General features: G+C 34.9%; 1 protein-coding gene across 4 annotated transcripts in view; it reads right to left on the bottom strand.

The window, feature by feature from the left end:
* TRPM7 (transient receptor potential cation channel subfamily M member 7) overlaps nucleotides 1-19,872 on the bottom strand; it is a 108,971-nt gene that overhangs the window by 45,103 nt on the left and 43,996 nt on the right. For 2 of the 4 annotated variants that reach the window (XM_014852440.3, XM_070501666.1), the window contains exons 11-15: nucleotides 19,385-19,485; nucleotides 7,264-7,398; nucleotides 3,910-3,963; nucleotides 1,222-1,362; nucleotides 804-938 (exon numbers count right to left, since the gene is read on the bottom strand). In XM_014852440.3, the coding sequence (XP_014707926.1) occupies nucleotides 804-938; nucleotides 1,222-1,362; nucleotides 3,910-3,963; nucleotides 7,264-7,398; nucleotides 19,385-19,485 (566 nt within the window). Of the gene's footprint in view, nucleotides 1-803; nucleotides 939-1,221; nucleotides 1,363-3,909; nucleotides 3,964-7,263; nucleotides 7,399-19,384; nucleotides 19,486-19,588; nucleotides 19,668-19,872 lie in introns of those variants that run through there. The other 2 variants (XM_070501671.1, XM_070501676.1) reach the window with 2 other exon arrangements.

Genomic DNA, 19,872 nt, shown 5'->3' with positions numbered 1-19,872 from the left:
AACGGAATACAAGGAAGCAATTAAGCCTTTATCAAAAAATTATAAAAATTTGGGGGGCTGGCCCCATGGCGTAGTGGTTCAGTTCAGGTGCTCCACTTTGGCACCCCAGAGTTCACAGGTTTAGATCCTGGGCACAGACCCGAACACCATCCATCAAGTCATTCTGTGGTGGCGTCCCACATACAAAAAATGGAGGAAGACTGGGATAGACGTCAGCTCAAGGACAATGTTCCTCAAGCAAAAAGAGGAGGATTGATGGGGCCAGACCCCTGGCCAAGTGGTTAAGTGCGTGCGTTCCACTTTGGTGGCCCAGGGTTTCGCCGGTTTGGATCCTAGACACAAACCTATCACCTTCTCATCAAGCCATGCTGAGGTGGCAATCCACATAGCACAACTAGAAGGACCTGCAAGTAGAATACACAACTGTGTACTGGGGGCTTTGGGGAGAAGAATAAGAGATAAAAACAAAAAAGAAGACTGGCAACAGATGGTAGCTCAGGTGCCAATCTTAAAAAAAAAAAAGAGAAAGAGGAGGATTGGCAACAGATTTTAGCTCAAGGCCAGTCTTCCTCACACATAAACAAAAAAATACACTGGGTTGTTATAATAAGTAAATAAGAAAAATTTAGAATCATTAACTCACAATGAATATGTTTTGGTAAGGGAAAATGAAGAATTAAAGATATAACTAAAGCCAAAAAATAATTCTTACTAAAAAAAGTAGTTTTTTGTTTCATAATACTAAGTAATTTGGAAAGAACAAAATCCAAAATCCAGAAAGGGTAATATCTAAATAAATGTACCTTTGGTCGGTAGGGCTGTGCTGTTTTAATGAAGTGATTATGTCTCATTCTTTCCTTTTTATCTGCCCTATTGCTGAAAGATTCATGACTCTTTCGTAACTGAGGAGTGCTGCTGGAGGTATTTCGGCCAGATCTCTGAAAATGAAAGCTTATTAGTTTTTCCAGATTTAAATATGCCGATATGTTATACAAATTCAAGAATCAATTTATGTATATACATGTATAAGCGTGTGTATACACACAAAAAAAATATTTGTTTAGGATTTCAATTACAAAATATTTTTAAGTACTCTTAAGTGTAAATCTCATATTTTAAGACAATGCTACTTCCACCATTCTAATATAAGTAATTCTTAACTTTTAGCGTATGAGTTGACTTGAAAGCACATATACACACTTCCCCCAAAATATTACATACCCGATTATTTCCACCAAGACTATTATATATTAATCGAAAACGTTTCCGAGTGTAGGTGCATCTATAGGTTCCTCCCATAAGATATTCAATAACAAGTCCTATATCAATTAGAGTGATCTTATATCCTGGAGGAAGATTTCCCTGGAAACAAAACATTAGTTTTAAATAGACAGGATAGTATTTCTCAATATTTCCATGCCATGCCTAGAGATACACCTACTCTCCAAAATGACACATGTTTACTTGTTACAGGAAACGGGGGTTGCCAGCAGCTATCTTCATAGGAAAAGGGAGTGACTTGTTTTTCCATTTTCTTTTGTAAGAAGGGTTTCTGAAGTTTTGAAGTCTCAAAGGTGTGGCTGAGGACAGGAATACGGCTTACAGCAGGAAAATACTTTGATCTCTCCACTGCCCTAATCCTTCACACACAAAGGCAAAGAACTTCTAAGAGACAAGTATTCCATTTTCACTGTGGCACATATCATAAATTGCATTTTCCTGCAAAAATAAAGCTATACATGTTAATTATGTTTCCAGATGGGCCCATAAATACTTTTTAAGTATTTTTTAAACCAAAATTATATTGGCTATATTATAGGTTTCAGAAGTTTTTATATCTCATCTAAGATTTAACTACCATTTGTAACACTGTTTAGAACTAAGCCTTCATTTTCCCAGGGCACCAATTTACAAATAAACTTTTAGAACATAAGCCATTTGTGAGTCTGGAAAGAGTCCCTGTTTCAGAATCAAACGTGGTTAATTTCATTAAGTAATCTTAAAAGGGTTTAACTGTCAGACGATATATATATATTAACAAATTCTGCCCTCTTACCATCACCATTCTTTCCATTTCCCTAATTATAATTTCATGAACTTAAGACATTTTAAAATGCTTATACTTTTTATATTTTGGTTTCATCTGTGAAGTTTCTAATTTCTAGATAACTGTATTCTTTAAATCTCTGATTTAAGAATTAAGAAAAAATATATTTTCATCTTAAATGCAAGACCTTTGTTATTTTATCTTAAGCAACCTCAAATAATGCTTTATGATTGAGGATGTCATGTGTGATATTTTTAATTTCATTTTTTAAAACATCTGACAAATACCATTATGATATGAGCCCACTTGAATGGGAAATATTTAATGAAAATAATGTGAGTTATCTAAAAAAATCATGATTAGAAATTTCTCAAACTATACAAATAACTCTTACAAAACTCTACTAATCTGAATCAGCAAATATTCAATTATTGCCCAAAACTATTTTAGGATTTTTCACTTATGGAAATACAAAAATTTGGCTTATTATTATACCACACCAATGTAAAAGTAGTCAATATACACCAAATCTCACATTTGTTTCCAGAATTAACTATCATTCTTTCTGTTAACCCACATAAGTAAATAATAATGTAAATGTGTTTTAGAAACCCCTGGACTGAAGATCTCCTCCATTACTCAAGATTTCTGGGAAGAAACAAAAAATAGCTTTTTTATTTAAACAAAAAAAAATTAATATGAAATGTCCAGAATAGGCAAATCCATAGAGATAGTAAATTAACAGCTGCCTAGGGTGGCACACAGAGGCAAGGAGTAGACAAGGAGCAGGAATGGGGAGGGAATGCTAATGGACACAGGGTTACTTTCTAGGGTATTGTCAATATTATAAAATTAGATGGTGGCGATGGTTGCAAAACTCTGTAACTATACAAAAAGCCGCTGAACTATACACTTTAAATGGATGAATTTTATGGTATGTGAAATACACTTCAACAAAGCTATAAAGAAAAGCACATGCAAAAAAATCGAATCAGAGAAAAACTTTTTTAAGTTCTTCCTACGGGATGCTAGTTTAGTAATAAATAATTTATAAAACTCAGAAAACTAAAACAAAAATGACATTTCTATCTTTTAGTAGTACACACCCTTAATGGCAAGTAAAACTTTGAAAAAAATTCTAGAAAGAAAGCATTTTAGTTCAGAAACTTAAAAAATATTTAAATTAATTAAATATGAATATCTTTTCAACAAGGAAAATGAAACTATTGGATACCAATAATTTAAATGACTATAAAACTTTTAATAAATGTTTAAAACTATTAATTCACTAAGAATCTCAATAGAAGAGAAGAGGACTATCAGTGGATCAAATTTAGTCACCACAGAATGGCTTTAGACCATACGACAGTGTTATATATTCAGCCACTACCAATACTGGATATTAAAAAGAGAGAGAGGGAGCATGCACAAGCACGCACATTTCAGGATTTTTATTGGCAAAATCTGCCATGAAGATCACCACCCGGTGTTTCTCTTAACATCCTTATTCAATGTCTGTTACATGCCCAGGGAACAAATTTCTGAACACAGAGAACGAAGATACACTTTATCAATGATCTTCCTTTTTGGACCAACAAACATTATGAAATTCATCACACTCTATCTCGGGTAACTAGAAGTTCAGGAAACTTGTTCTTCATTTCACAAACTTTCCTTTTTCTTGATTTCTGATATACTATGCTTTTTACTTCTATATTACCAAAATTTAGCCCTTACTTTACCTTGTTCTAAAAAATGTCACTTTATTGCTATTTTTAAGATGTATTTAAATGCTTTTTGGAAACAGATAAAGTATACATGATCTTTTAAAATAACATTTTTTGAAAATAAAAATGTCATACCTGTTTGACGTCTCGAACAAGATGAAATAGCATTGGATTAGTTGGACCTTGTTTCTTTCAGGAGAAAAAAATTAAACTATCATTTTTCTTCTAAAATAACAACTTTCCTTTTTGTTACTTATAGGATTTTTATAGACCTTCTTCAACAAATTATATTGTTTTTAAGTAAATAAGTTCTATTCATAAAATGGAACAAAGAAAAAGATATAACCATTTCATACAGTGATGGTTACCTTCAACAAGATGTATAATTTCTTATGTTCTTACATTTTTACTCATGTAAAAACATGTAAAAACTTTATTTTCTAAAAGTCATGCAAATATTGCAGGCTTCACAATTATATCTTAAATTTAATTTACATTTCTTTCATTGATAATGGAAGTGAACATTCTCTTGTTAAAATGTCTGTAACTCTGTTTCCGCCACCACTAATCATCAAGTTCTATCAATACTTTAAATATTTTGGGTAACAAACTTTTAACATTTATATATGCCATCTTTTCCCTATTATCTTACTTCCATTTATGTATACTATTAAAGTAGACTAAACACAAGTTTCATTTTTACAGTAGTCTTATTTTGATGGTATCTTGTATTTTGAAAAAATATCCAGGAGTATATCTCCCCCCATCAAGACTGAGGTAAATGGGCCAGAAATGTGTTCTTCTAAACTTTGTAGACAGCACTATGACCCATCTGAAATTTACTGCAATGAATTCTATGCAGCACAAATCAAGATTTATTTTCAATATCTTAAATCTATTGTTTAAAAGAAATAGAAAATGGGATTGTTCTCCCGCCATTGAGTTATTGTTCATTTTTTATGAGAGGTTATTATAGTAATCAATTCGATCTCCTTTTCCATTTTGATCACATACTTGGTAATACATTTCCAAATCTATCTGGTAAACCTATTTCTTTGAAAACAGTATTATTTTATTTTGTTTGATATTCTTGGCTTTCAAATTCTATTTGAACATGACTTCAAAGATGACTATAACTGATATTACACATAAACTGTATTTTATACAGACTTTGCTCTGTCTTCTTTTTATAATATTTAGTCTATCCGCTCAGGAGCTAAGTTCTCTATACCCATTCTCGCCCATGTTAACTTTTAAAAAATAAATGTGTCTTCTAAATTAATATGAAGTATTTCATTATTTTTTAGGTAATAGGAAGTTTCACTGTATTTTCTCTAACAATATATAATCACATAGAAATGCAATTTTTGGAATTCTAATTTATCTTAATCCATTAATGTTTATTCATTAAATAAAACTTCTTAGCATAAAATAGATTAACTTTAAAGACACCAATTCTCAAAGTGTGGTCAGGGGACCCAGCAGGCCCCCAAAACCTTTCCAGGAGGTCTGTGAGATCAAAAGTATTTTCAGAATCATGTTAAGATGTTATTTGCATTTTTTCATTCTCATTCTTTCAGTGTTCAGTGGAGTTTTCCAGAGGCTTCCTGACGTGATATTGTGAGATTAAATTCATAAACAAATATGAGGATTTAGCTGCCTTCTACGAAGCCAGACATAAAAGAGATTCATAAAACCATAAAACTATTCTACTCTCCTCACCAATTTTTTTTGTTTTCTTGAAAAATGTTATGTTAATATGTAATGGATTTATTATTGTTACTAAAACAGAAATGAACAAATATCTTTAAAATTTCTTAGTTTTACCCTCTAATATGGTAAATATCAACACACATAAACAAAACCTCTTTAGAACGGCTCTTCGAAGCCCTCAATAATTTTTATGTAATAGGACCCTGATACCAAGAAGTTTGAGAACCACTGCTTTACCTTAAACTTTAAAAAATGTTATCCATAATTGATGCTGACAGTAACTATTCTCTAATAACTTTGAGTTACACAATTAAAAAAATTACTTGCCTTGCTAATGCGATCAATTTTTTTTATTGTTTTATATTTGCTTTACATTTCAGGGATAAACCTTACTTCAGCACAATGAATAATCCTTTTAAGTTTTACATCTGTTTGCTAGAGACAGCAGAACACCAACAAAGTTCAATGTAACTGTGCTAGACACTATTAAAGGAAAAAAAATGGGGGAAAATAAAGACATAATCTCTACTCAAAAGAAATTTACACTCCACAGGGGAAGATATAATGGTACTAAAATAACTATGCCACTGGGCTTCATGGAGTCAGTGGAATGGCATTTGAACACAGCTCTAAACAATGAACAAAATTTCAGTCAGTGGGGAGTAGTTGGAAAAAAAAAACCCAACCAACACTGCATAAAGAGCAAATGCTTTTTTTAAAAAGTTTATATTTTTGGGAAATAGTAGGTACAATGCAGTTGAAACAACTAGTTTGGGGGGATGAAGGTGGGAATAAAAAGGCCAAGTGAGAGAGGCAAAATTTCAAAGTTTCAAAAGCTGGAGAGCTTTTTTGGGTTATTATTCTATACACATTGGGGAGCCATCACAAATTCTTAAACTGTGGAAAGATATGATAAAATACATGATTATAAGAACAAATTAAAGAATGATTTGAACAAAGACTGGACAAGGAGAGTAGATTACTGAAGCAGTAGAGGCTAAAAATGATTGAGTAGTACAAAGTAATTAGGAATGAATAGGAAGAGATGAGTAGATAGAAACTGTTGAATGAATGGACACAGCTTTGCAGAGAAGTCACAGGGAGAAAGCTAGGATTCACTTATAGTGCTCCTCAAAGTATAGCTCAATCAAATTCATGTTTGTAACATGGAAAACGACATAAGAAGGGTAGTATTTACCCCCTCAACTGCTAGTGATATGAAATTTGAAATAAAATGAAAAAAGGCTCTGTGAAGGGAATGAGTTATTAGGAGCTCTTTAGAAGAAAAATGAAAAACAGTATTCTAAGTAAAAGGGGGACACCATAAGGTCAAAATTATGAATGTAAAAAACAAAAAGGAGCAAAAAAAAAAAAAAAAAAGCAGTATGTAATTTCTCCATTAGGCAAAGGAGTCAAAAGAAATTTGGTGTAACAAATGACCACCAAGAAAAAAAGAAAAAAGAAAGAAATATAATGACTCTAAATTTAGGAGTTGATCCTATAGTTTTAAAAACCGGTGAGGGGAGGAAAAGGGAGACAGGGTTGTTAACATTATATTTCCTTCCTATGTGGTTATGGTGACAGGGGAGGTCTACAGAAACAGGGAGAGGGTTTCAGACTGTCATATAACCAACATACTAAGAATGGCTATAATTTTTCCATGTAATTTAGGAAGGCATTAAAGGTTTTACTAATAGAACTGGATATGTTCAGGTAAAATAATACTTCCCAAAGATGATAAATCTTAGTAAACAAAGAATTTTAACATACACTTACCGTGTTATAAAGTTCTTCCAGTCTAGGAATGGTAAGGAATTTATGCATGCTTACTCCATTTTCAATAAGAAGTTTTACAAATGCAACTCTATCCATTACAAGAGCATCAAGCATAGCCTGTTCCAAGGATCCAACCTAAAAGAGAACCAAAATTAATAAATATGTTTTGCACATTCTAACAGTTCTAAATGTTGTCTATACAAACAGTTCTAAATGCAACTCCTTAGGATTTACAAATATTTGTTCCTAAACAGCTTTAGAAAAAAATTAAAAAGATGCAAAATAGTAAAAGGCTGGGACCTAAGGTATATACGGAATATATGAAAAGACCTCTCTAGAGCAGCATTCCCCAAAGAACAGTCCATAAACGTTATTTCTGTAGACGAGCAGGTGTTTTCCCATGGGGGAAAAAATAAGAAAGAAGTCATCATCAAGTACATTTTGGGGGAAAAATACCTTAGGGCAATGGTTCTCAATGTTTAGAAAAGGTTTTTCGGAGGGATCCTTTCAGTAATTAGCGGACATTACTAATATTTAATGGGTACGGTCAAAGGATACCAGAAATCATGTAACGTACCAGATAATGACACTCTAAAAGGAACTGTCCCACATCTCACACAACTTTACATTATCCTACTAAATGCTCACAAGTGAAAATCCAGTAATTTTGCTTTACATATAAACACAAAAGTAGTGTCGTGGTTTGTTCTACAACGAACTTTCCAAAAATACACAATAGTAAGTCAGCCAAGATTGTAGTTTTTTTTTCAAAAAAACTTTAATTATTCATCAGTAGAGAAAAATCACATCTCTTAACAGCAATATAACCTGTGCCATTTGAGTTTAATATAACATATGTATATCAGTCAGCATTTGTAGCTGTCCCTTTTTAAGTTTTTAAAGACTTTTATAGACTTCAACAGACTTCAAATCAAATACTGTTAAATTAGTGGAGATATAAGGGTTTCACTGAATATCACTAATAAAGGTTATTTGATTAATAGAATATTAATATATTTAATATTATTTTAATAATATCCTATTATTGCTTTTGTATATTTTTAATATTTTGGTACCATATGGTAAAAAAAACTTCTCTGGTGAAAATCGATACTGAAATCATTGGGGTTTTTTACCTGTTGTTTTTCAATCTTATTCTGATTCTGTCTTCAGAAGTTTATCACACAACTATACAACTTCTCTACAGCAGCTTTTATTACCATTTCTTTCTCCCATCTATCCTCTATTTCTATCAGTTAGCAAAGCATATGGTCTCCAAGATCTTTTTAAGTACCATCATGTGTTGCTTAACAACAGGGATACATTCTGAGAAATGTTGTTAGGTGATTTTGTCCTTGCGTGAACAACACAGAGTGCACTTACACAAATCTAAATGGTATAGCCTACTACACACCTAGGCGATACGGTACTAATCTTATGGGACCATCGTCATCTATTCGGTCTGTTGTCAACTGAAACATCGTTATGTGGCGCATGACTGTACAAAGACTAAATGCATGCCTTATATATAATAGGATTTCAAGATGGAAGATACATTTTCTGTGATATTTTTCACCACCCAGTTCTATGTCATAACTTTGACACTGCACTTAAAATAAGGCCCAACTAATTTATTAGAATGCAATATTGACTTTTTCTCATATTAACAGCCTGCAATTTATCATGGCACATTATTCCTATTTTAGTTAAGATTATTTCATTCTTTCTCTTATCACATACAAATAATTCTGATGTTATTACTTATTCTAACATTAACAACTTTTACTCTATTTCTCACTTGCTCCTCTCTCTGCTCTTTTCTTGTCCTATACTTTAAGCGGTGTTTTTCTGCTCCTCATTTATCAACAACATTCCTGCATTAGTTTGCACTCACAACTAGCAGCATTTACAGTGATTCTGTGAAAAGTTAAATGCAAGCATCTGATTACTTATGTCTTTTATATGTTGCCATTCTTGAGAATCTTCATACTGAAATATCTATTGTTATTATAAATCACTTTTTTCTCTGTTTTTATTATAATAAGGGTATTATACTTTTTAACAAAAAAATTTGTGCAGTAATTTTTATCAAATTTCATTTTTGTATAATAAAAAGGGGCATAACGGGGCTGGCCCAGTGGCGCAGTGGTTAAGTTCGTATATTCCAATTCTCTGCGGCCTGGGGTTCGCCAGTTAGGCTCCCGGGTGCGGACATGGCACGGCTTGGCAAAAGCCATGCTCTGGTAGGCATCCCACGTATAAAGTAGAGGAAGATGGGCATGGATGTTAGCTCAGGGCCGATCTTCCTCAGCAAAAAGAGGAGGATTGGCAGTAGTTACCTCAGGGCTAATCTGCCTCAAAATAAATAAATAAAAATTAAAAGGGGAAACAACAAAATTTTCCTTTTAAAAAATAAAGTGTTCACAATGGAATACTACTCAGCCATAAAAAAAGACAAAATTGGCCCATTCGCAGCAATGTGGATGGACCTCGAGGGTATTATGTTAAGCGAAATAAACCAGTCAGAGAAAGACGAACTCTATATGACTCCACTCATAGGTGGAAGTTAACATATTGACAAGGAGATCTGATCGGTGGTTACCAGGGAAAAGGGGGGGTGGGGAGAGGGCACAAAGGGGGAAGAGGTGTACCCACAACATGACTAACAATAATGTACAACTGAAATCTCACAAAGTTGTAATCTATCATAACATTAATAAAAAAAGAAAAAAAAAAAAAAAAGAAAGTGTTCAGGGCCGGTCCTGTGGAGGAGTGGTTGAGTTCACATGCTCTGCTTCAGCAGCGCAGGATTCGCAGGTTTAGATCCCAGGTGTGGACCTACATCAACGTTCATCAAGCCATGGTGTGGCAGGTGTCCCACATACAAAATGGAGGAATATTGGCACAAATGTTAGCTCAGTGACAATCTTCCTCAAGCAAAAAGAGGAGGACTGGCAACAGATATTAGCTCAGGGCCAATTTCCCTCACAAGAAACAAGAAAAGAAGTGTTCTAGCTGATGGAGTTTATAACCAGTGCCCTAGAACAGCAAAGTATGACAAAATTTTCCTATCTGAGAAAAAAAGATTTAAAAAAACTATCTGCTTTGAAAGCAGCATTTCTTCATACACTCAGTGCATATCAAACTAACAATCAACAGGAAAAAAAGTAAAACAATTGTCCACAAACTCTATGTTTAGCATGAAAGAAGCATAAAGTCAAACAGATAACATCGTGCAGAACAAATCCATGAGATAAACCACATATACATAGAAGATAAAGGCTTTTTCCAAGACTTTGATCTCAGGAGACCAAAAATCCAATGAAATTATTCAAGGGAATAAAAGGTTGGTTTACTGGAGTAGTTCTACCACAGCTGATTAACATCAATTCCTTCCTCCGTAGCCCTGTAAGAGGGTAAGTGACTAAATCGTTTTTTAAAATTATGATTTAGATAACACAATCCCATGGTTAAAAGAAAAAACATCAAGTCCCACAAAATAGTATAAAATAAAATGTTCTCTCCTCTGGCCCTCATCTCTGCAGACATATCCCATATTAACAGTTCCAGAATGGTTCTATGTCCATACAGTGCACACAGATATGCATGAATGTGTGTGCGTTCATAAACAGAATTTGCCACAATTAAGATCATGCTCTGCATATTTTTCTGCAATTTGCTGTTTACATTATGTAGACAGAAATGACATGCTCATCCTCTGTAAAGGTTGGACAATACACCAAGGTATGGATGAACAGTTAATTTACCCAGCCTCCTACTGATTCAGACATGGAACAAAAATTTGTTAAGCACTTACTATGTGCCAGGCTGTGAATACAGCAGTGAACAAAATTGAAAAATATTCTTGCTTTCATAAATTTACTTTCTAGGAGCAGAGGGATAAACAAATAAACAGCTAAAATATATGGTTTAACAGATGATGATAAGTGAGATAATGATATATGAGGAAAAAATCGGCAGAGAAGAACACAGAAAATGCTATCATAGAGGGCTATTAAAATAGGATAGACAGCAAAAGCCTAAAGGAAGGGGAGACATTTGGTTAGAAGACAGAAAGAGAAGAAGCAGCAAGCCTAGGTAGGCACCTAAGAAAAGTTTCAGATAGAGAAGAGAGCAAGGCATGAATTCCAGAGATATGAGCATTCTTGATGTGCTCTAAGAACAGTAAAATAGTTACCTTGGCTACATAAAAGAGAATAAAGGGGATAGTGGTGAGTAATGGGGCAGATGATATAAAGCGTCACAGGCCATCATAAGGGCTCTGGATTGTGCTCTGGGTAAACATGACGTGATCCATCTTCTGTCCGCAAAATGAGAGGAAAAATGAAAGTGAGAAAACCAAACAGTATGATGCTAAAACAATACAGAAAGGTGACAGTAGACTGGACAAGGATGATAAAATCTGGTATTTTGAAAGTAGATTTGAAAAGATTTACAAATGGAATTGGACTGGAATATACGAGAAAGAGAAAAGTAAAAAATGACAATAATAAGGTTTCTTGTCTCAGAAACTGGGAAGAGGTTGTTGCCATTTAGTAAGAAGAGGAAGACTGCAGAAGAAACTGGTCTAAACATCCAAGAGAATGTTGTAATGAGAGCACTATTTCCTTTTATTTTGTTTTTTTAAGCTTTGGATCCCCTCTTCACCCATTTCTCCCACCCTCCACTCCCAGCCTCTGGCAACCACCAATCCATTCTATTCTCTGTATCTATGAGCTTGATTTTTTTTTTTAATTCCACATACAGTCATGCATCACTTAACAATGGGGATATATTCTGAGAAACGCATTGTTAGGCAATTTCATTGTTGTGCAAACATCATAGAGCATACTTACACAAACACAGACTATATAGTACTAATCTCATGGGACTACCATCGTATATGCAGTCCATCGTTGATTAACATGTCATTATGTGGCGCGTGACTAGGTAAGAGAGATCATTTGGCATTTGTCTTTTTCTGTCTGATTTATTTCACTCAGCACAATGGCCTCGAAATACAACCATGTTGTCACAAATGGCAAGATTTCATTCTTTCCTATGTCTAAATAATATTCTGTTGTGTATATATACCACAATTGCTTTATCCATTCATCCGCTAATGGACACTTAGGTTGTTTCCATAGCTTGGCTACAGTAAATAATGCTGCAATGAACATGGGGGTGCAAGGATCTTTTTTGAGTTAGTGTTTTTGTTTTCTTCAGATAAACACCCAGAAGTGAAATTGCTGGATCATATGGTAGTTCTAGTTTTAATTTTTTGAGGAAACTCCATATTGTTTTCCATAGTGGCTGCACCAATTTACATTCTCACCAATAGTGCACAAGGATTCCCTCTTCTCTACATCCTTGCCAACACTTGTTATCTTTTCTTCTTGATAACATTCTAACAGATGAGGTGATATCTCATTGTGATTTTGATTTGCATTTTCCTTATGATTAATAATGTTAAGCACCTTTTCATGTACTTGTTGGCCATCTGTGTCTTCTTTGGAAAAATGTCTATTCAGATGTTACACCCATTTTTTAATTGGATTGTTTCTTTTTTTGCTATTGAGTTATGAGTTTTTATATATTCTGGATATTAATCCCTTACCAGATATATGATTTGCAAATATTTTCTCCCATTCAGTAGGTTGCCTTTCCATTTTATTGACAGTTTCCTTTGCTGTGCAGCTTTTTTTTTTTTTGGAAGATTAGTCCTGAGCTAACATCTGCCAATCCTCCTCGTTTTGCTGAGGAAGACTGGTCCTGAGCTAACACCCGTGCCCATCTTCCTCTACTTATATGTGGGACACCTACCACAGCGTGGCTTTTGCCAAGTGGTTCCATGTCTGCACCCGGGATCCGAAACGGCGAACCCCAAGCTGCCGAGAAGCAGAACATGCGAACTTAACTGTTGTGCCACCGGGTGGGCCCCTAGAAGCTTTTTAGACTGATGTAGTCCCACTTGTCTCTTTTTTTCTTTTGTTGCTTTTGCTTTTGGTGTTAGATTAAAAAAAATCATTGTCAAGACCTATATCAAGGAGCTTACTATGTTTTCTTCTAGGAGTTCTACAGTTTCAGCTCTTACCTTCAAGTCTTTAATCCATTTTGAGTTAATTTTTGTGTGTGGTGTAAATAGTGGTCAAGTTTCATTCTTTTGCACATGGCTGTCCAGTTTTCCCAACACTATTTATTGAAATGACTGTCCTTTTGCCACTGGTGCATATTCTTGGCTCTTTGTCATAAACTAGTTGACTACATTTATTTCTGTGCTCTGTTCCACTGATCCATGTGTTTTTATTCCAATACCATACTGTTTTAATTACTATAGCTTTATAATATAGTTTTAAATTAAGGAACATGATGCCTCCAGCTTTGTTCTTCTTTCTCAAGATTGATTTGGCAATTCGCGGTCTTTTGTGATTCCATACAAATTTTAGGATTCTTTTTTCTACTTCCATGAAAAATGCCATTAGAATTTTGATATGGATTGTACTCCATCTGTAGATCTGGGTAGTACGGACATTTTACAATATTGATTTTTCTGATCCATGAGCACAGAATATCTCTCCATTTATTTGTGTCTTCTTCAATTTCACTAATGTCTTGTAATTTTCAATATACAGGTCTTTAACGTCCTTGGTTAAATTTATTCTTGATATTCTATTCTTTTTCATGCAACTCTCTAAAGATTTTATTTATTTATTTATTTATTTAAAAGATTTATTTTATTTTTTCCTTTTTCTCCCCAAAGCCCCCCCAGTACATAGTTGTATATTCTTAGTTGTGGGTCCTTTTAGTTGTGGTCATGCAACTCTCTAAATGGGACTGTTTCCCCAACTTCTCTAATAGTTCATAAAAACCTAACAGATTTTTGTGTACTGATTTTGTATCCTGCAACTTTACTGAATTTGTTTATTAGCTCCAACAGTTTTTTTGATGAGTCTTTAGGGTTTTCCATATATAATGTCACATCATCAACAAAAAGTGACAGTTTTACTTCTTCCCTTCCAATTTGGATGTCTTTTATTTCTTTTCTTGCCTAATTGTTCTGGCTAGGACTTTCAATACTATGTTTTTGTGTTTTGTTCTGTTTTGAGGAGGATTAGCCCTGAGCTAACATCTGCTGCCAATCCTCCTCTTTTTGCTGAGGAAGACTGGCCCTGAGCTAACATCTGTGCCCAGCTTCCTCTACTTTATATGAAGGACGCCTAGCACAGTATGGCTTTCCAAGTGGTGTCATGTCCACACTCAGGATCCAAACCGGCAAACCCTGGGCCACCGAAGCAGAACACATAAACTTCACCGCTGCGCCACCGGGCTGGCCCCAGCCAATACTATGTTGAATAACAGTGGCAAGAGTGGACATCTGTGTCTTATTCCTGATCTTGGAGGAAAAGCTCTTAGCTTTTCATTGTTGAATATGATGTTAGCTGTGGGCCTATCATACATGGCCTTTACTTTGTTGAGGTACATTCCCTCTGTACGTGCTTTGCTGAGCTTTTATCATAAATGGATGATGAATTTTTTTTATCCTGAGGAAGAGTTGCCCTGAGCTAACATCTGTGCCAATCTTCCTCTATTTTGTATGTGGGATGCCATCACAGCATGGCTGAGTGGTAGTGTAGGTCTGTGCCCAGGATCAAAACCCATGAACCTGGGCCACTGAAGCAGAGCGCACGAAGCTTAACCACTAGGCCACGGGGCTGGCCCCTGGATGCTGAATTTTGTCAAATGCTTTTTCTGTATCTATTAAGATGATCATATGACTTTTATCCTTCATTTTGTTAATGTAGTGTATCACATTGACTGATTCATGAAAGCTGAACCATCCTTACAGCCCTAGAATAAACCCCACTTGATCCCATGGTGTATGATCCTTTTAATGTTTTAATGAATTCGGTTTGCTAATATTTTGTTGAAAATTTTCAACAGCTGCTGCCTGAGGGTCTGGCTTCCAATCAACCTGAATCTAGATACTAATATCCTCCCCCGTAGGGGCAGTGACAGGTCTTGGTACCTCCTCAATTACTGGGAGCTATTAAAAATGTAACAGGCTAGGGCCTGGCCCCAGGGCCAAGTAGTTAAAGTTTCACGCACTCCACTTTGATGGCCCAGGTTTGTGGGTTCAGATCCCAGGTGTGGACCCACCCCACTCACTAGCCACACTGTGGAGGTACCCCACATACAAAAAAAATAGAGGAAGATTGGCACAGATGTTAGCTCAGGGTGAATCTTCCTCAGCCAACACAAACAAACAAAAGAAACAGGCTACTTGGACAAGCACAAACGTCTGAGAGACAACAAAGAGCTGAGGCAAAGCTGAATAACAAGGGTCATCTCCTATACAAGGCCACTGGGAGAGGTGGTTGTTTCATCTGTTATATAGAAACTAACATAGAGAGTCAAGCAAAATGAAGCAACAGAGGATTATATTCCAAATGAAAGCATAAGATAAAACCTCAGAAAAAAACCTTAATGAAATGGAGGTAACTAATTTACCTAATAACAAATTGAAAGTAATGGTCATAAAGATGTTCACCAAACTGTGGAGAAGAATGGATGAACACAGTGTGAACTTCAACAAAGAGATGGAAAAATATAAGGAAGTACCAAAGAGAAGTCACAGCTGAAGAATACAGCAACTGATGGGGCCAGCCCAGTGGTACAGTGGTTAAGTGCGCACGTTCCACTTTGGTAGCCCAGGGTTCACCGGTTCAGATACCAGATGCAGACATGGCACCGCTTGGCAAGCCATGCTGTGGTAGGCGTTCCACAAATAAAGTAGGGGAAGCTTGGCACAGATGTTAGCTCAGGGCCAGTGTTCCTCAGCAAAAAGAGGAGGAATGGCAGCAGATGTTAGCTCAGGGCTAATCTTCCTCAAAAAAAAAAAAAAAAGAATAGCATAAATGAACTGAAAAAAAAAAAAAACAAAGAAGAGGGGTTCAACAGCAGACTAGATGAAGCAGAAGACAGGATCAGTCAACTCGAAGACAAGGCAGTGGAACTCACCCAAATCAGAGCAGCAGAAAGAAAAAGAATGAAAAAAGGTAAACATAGCTTAGGGGACTTATGGAACAACATCAAATGGACTAACATTCGCATTATTGGGCTCCCAGAAAGACAAGAAAGAGAGAAAGGGGCAGAAATCTTACTTGAAAAAATAACAGCTGAAAACTCCAACGTGGCGAAGGAAACAGACATCCAAATCCAGGAAGCTCAGAGAGCTCCACATAAGATGAAACTAAAGAGACCCACACCAAGACAAACCATTTAAATGTCAAAAGTTAAAGACAAGGAGAGAATATTAAAAGCAGTAAGAGAAAAACAACTTGTTATGTACAAAGGAACCACCATAAGACTATGAGTAGATTTTTCAGCAGAAACTTTGCAGGCCAGAAGAGAGTGGCATGATATATTCAAAGTGCTGAAAGAAAAAACTTCTAACTAAGAATACTCTCCCTGGCAAAGTTAACATTCAGAATTGAAGGAGAAATAAAGAGTTTTCCAGACAAGCAAAAGCTAAAAGAGTTAATCACTACTAAATGAGCCTTACAAAAACGTAAAGGGACATTTTTAAGCTGATGAAAGGGTGCTAATTAGTAAGAAGGAAACACATGAAAGAACCTCACTAGAAAGGTAAATATACAGTAAAGGTAGTGGACTGATCACTTATAAAGCTAGTATGAAGGTTAAAAGACAAAAGTAGTAAAAGTAACTATAATTACAATAATTTTGTTAAGGGATACATAAGGTAGAAAGATGTAAAATGTAGTATCAAAAACATAAAACAAGGGGAAAGGAAAGTAAAAATGTTGAGCTTTAGAATGAGATCAAACATTAGTTGCTATCAACTTAAAATAGACTTTTATGGATATGTTTATTATATGTAAGCCTCATGGTAACCACAAAGCAAAAATCTACAATAAAAACACAAAGGATAAAGAGAAAGGAATATAAGCATATATTCCTTATATAAAGTCACCAAACCACAAAGGAAAAGAACAAGGGAAGAAGAAGAAACGAACAGAGAGCAATTATAAAAACGGCCAGAAAACAATTAACAAAATGGCAATAAATACATATCTATCAATAATTACTTTAGGGGCTAGCCCCGTGGCCGAGTGGTTAAGTTCGCGCACTCCGCTGCAGGCGGCCCGGTGTTTCGTTGGTTCGAATCCTGGGCGTGGACATGGCACTGCTCATCAAACCACGCTGAGGCAGCGTCCCACATGCCACAACTAGAAGGACCCACAACAAAGAATATACAACTATGTACCGTGGGGCTTTGGGGGGAAAAAAATAAAATCTTTAAAAAATAAAAAAAATAATTACTTTAAATTTAAATAGACTAAATTCTCTAATCAAAAGACATAAAGTGACTGAAGGGATTAAAAAAACAAGACCCAACTATATGTTGCCTACAAGATGTAAAGCCACACAGAGACTAACAGTGAAGGGATGGGAAAAAATATTCCATGCAAATGGAAACCAAAAGAAAGCTGGAGTAGCTACACTTAACAGACTTTAAAACAAAGATGGTAGTAAGAGAACAAAGATGGACATTACATAATGATAATGGGGTCAATCTAATAAGAGGATGTAACATTTGTAAATATTCAAGCACCCAACACAGGAGTACCTAAGTATATAAAGCAAATATTAACAGACCTGAAGGGAGAAGCAGGGAGCAATACACTAATATAGTAGGGAACTTCAATATTCTAATTATATCAATGGACAGAGCATCCAGGCAGAAAATCAATAAGGAAACATCTGCCTTAAATGACATGTTAGAGGAGATGAACTTAACAAATATATACAGAAGATTCCATCAAAAAGCAACAGAATACACACTCTTCTCAAGTGCATAGGGATCAGTTTCCAGGATAAATCATACGTTAGGCCACAAAACAAGTCTTAACAAATTTAAGAGGATTGAAATCATACCAAGCATCTTTTCCAACCACAATGGTATGAAACAAGATGTTAATTACACAAACAAAAATGGAAAATTCACAAATATTTGGAGATTAAACAACATGCTCCTGAACAATCAATTGGTCAAAGAAATAAAAAAATACATTGAGACAAACAAAAATGAAAATATAACATAAAAAAATTTGTGGGATGCAGCAAAAGCAGTCCTATGAGGGAAGTTCATAGCGATAAATGCCTACACCTCAAGAAACAAGAAAGTCTCAAGCACTATAACATTACACCATGAGAAACTAGACAAAGAAGAAAAAACCCCCAAAGTTAGCAGAAGGAAGAAAATAATAAAGATTAGAGCAGAAATAAATGAAATAGAGATTAAAAATAGAGAAGATCAAGCAATATAAGAGCTGGCTCTTTGAAAAGATAAACAAAATTCACAAACCTTTAGCTGGACTCATCAAGAAGAAAGAGAAAGGATTCAAATAACTAAAATCAGAAATGAAAGAGATGTTACAACTAATACCACAGAAGTACAAAGGATCATAAGAGACCACTATAAACAATTATACACCAACGAACTGGACAACCTAAAAGAAATGAATAAATTTCTAGAAACATACAACCTACCAAGAGTGAATCATGGCAAAACAGAAAATCTGAACAGACCTATTACTAGTAGATTGAATTGGTAATCAAAAACCTCCCAAAAAACAAAAGTACAAGAACAGATGGCTTCACTGGGAATTCTACCAAACATTCAAAAAAGAATTAACACTAATCCTTTTCAAACTCTTCCAAAAAACAAAAGAGGGAACTCTTCCAAACTCATTTTATGAGGCCAGCAGTAACCTGATACCAAAACCAGACAAGGATCCCATAAGAAAAGAAAATCACAAGCCAATATCCCTGATGAACATAGATGCATAGAGCACTATTTCTACAACTTCTTTCAGTTCTAGGATCTTTAGAGATCTATACTTTATTTAAAAACATGGTTTTATCAAGAGGCATCTAAAACTTACAAAATCCTAGATGGATCTGGATGTTGTAGAAATGTTTAGCTAAACTAATTTTGCACTTTTGGCAGACAGGTAAAAGTTACGTCACAATTCCAGCAAATATTTTGTTATTACTTAGTTTAATTTATTTCCATTGCATATATAGATTATTTACATACCAGCCACTGCTGTCCATAAACAAATACATGATTTTTGGCAATGTCAACTCTATCCCACGCCAATGTAAGAATGAGCTGGTCAAATGCAGATGCATTAGTGCCTAATCAAATAAAGAAAATATTGACAAGTTCAATTAATTTAGCTCCATTAAAATGTGAACACTTATGAATTTTCCCCATTTCCTTTTAATTAACTTACACAGCTGGTGTCGGCCACTGTTCATAGGTAGCCTGCCTCAGAGAGAGAAGGTTACCCCCAGGGTTGAGGACTTTTATTTTCCAACTATAGAAAAGACACAGCCTCATTCATTGCAAACAATCCACAATGCAGAACAATGAGAAAAAAAACAAAGGTGATCTGTTTCTATCACAGAGATAGTACTGACTGTTAAGATTATGAAAAATATCCTTACAGGTGCTTTTCTGTGCATATATAAATTCATATGTATACTTTTAATTCTTTATGGAAAAGTGGATCATACTACACA

The sequence above is a fragment of the Equus asinus genome, chromosome 2, assembly GCF_041296235.1.
Source record: "Equus asinus isolate D_3611 breed Donkey chromosome 2, EquAss-T2T_v2, whole genome shotgun sequence".
Lineage (NCBI taxonomy): Eukaryota > Metazoa > Chordata > Mammalia > Perissodactyla > Equidae > Equus > Equus asinus.
The sequence above is the reverse complement of the archived record's forward strand: the minus strand, read 5'-3'. Positions and strand labels throughout refer to the sequence as shown.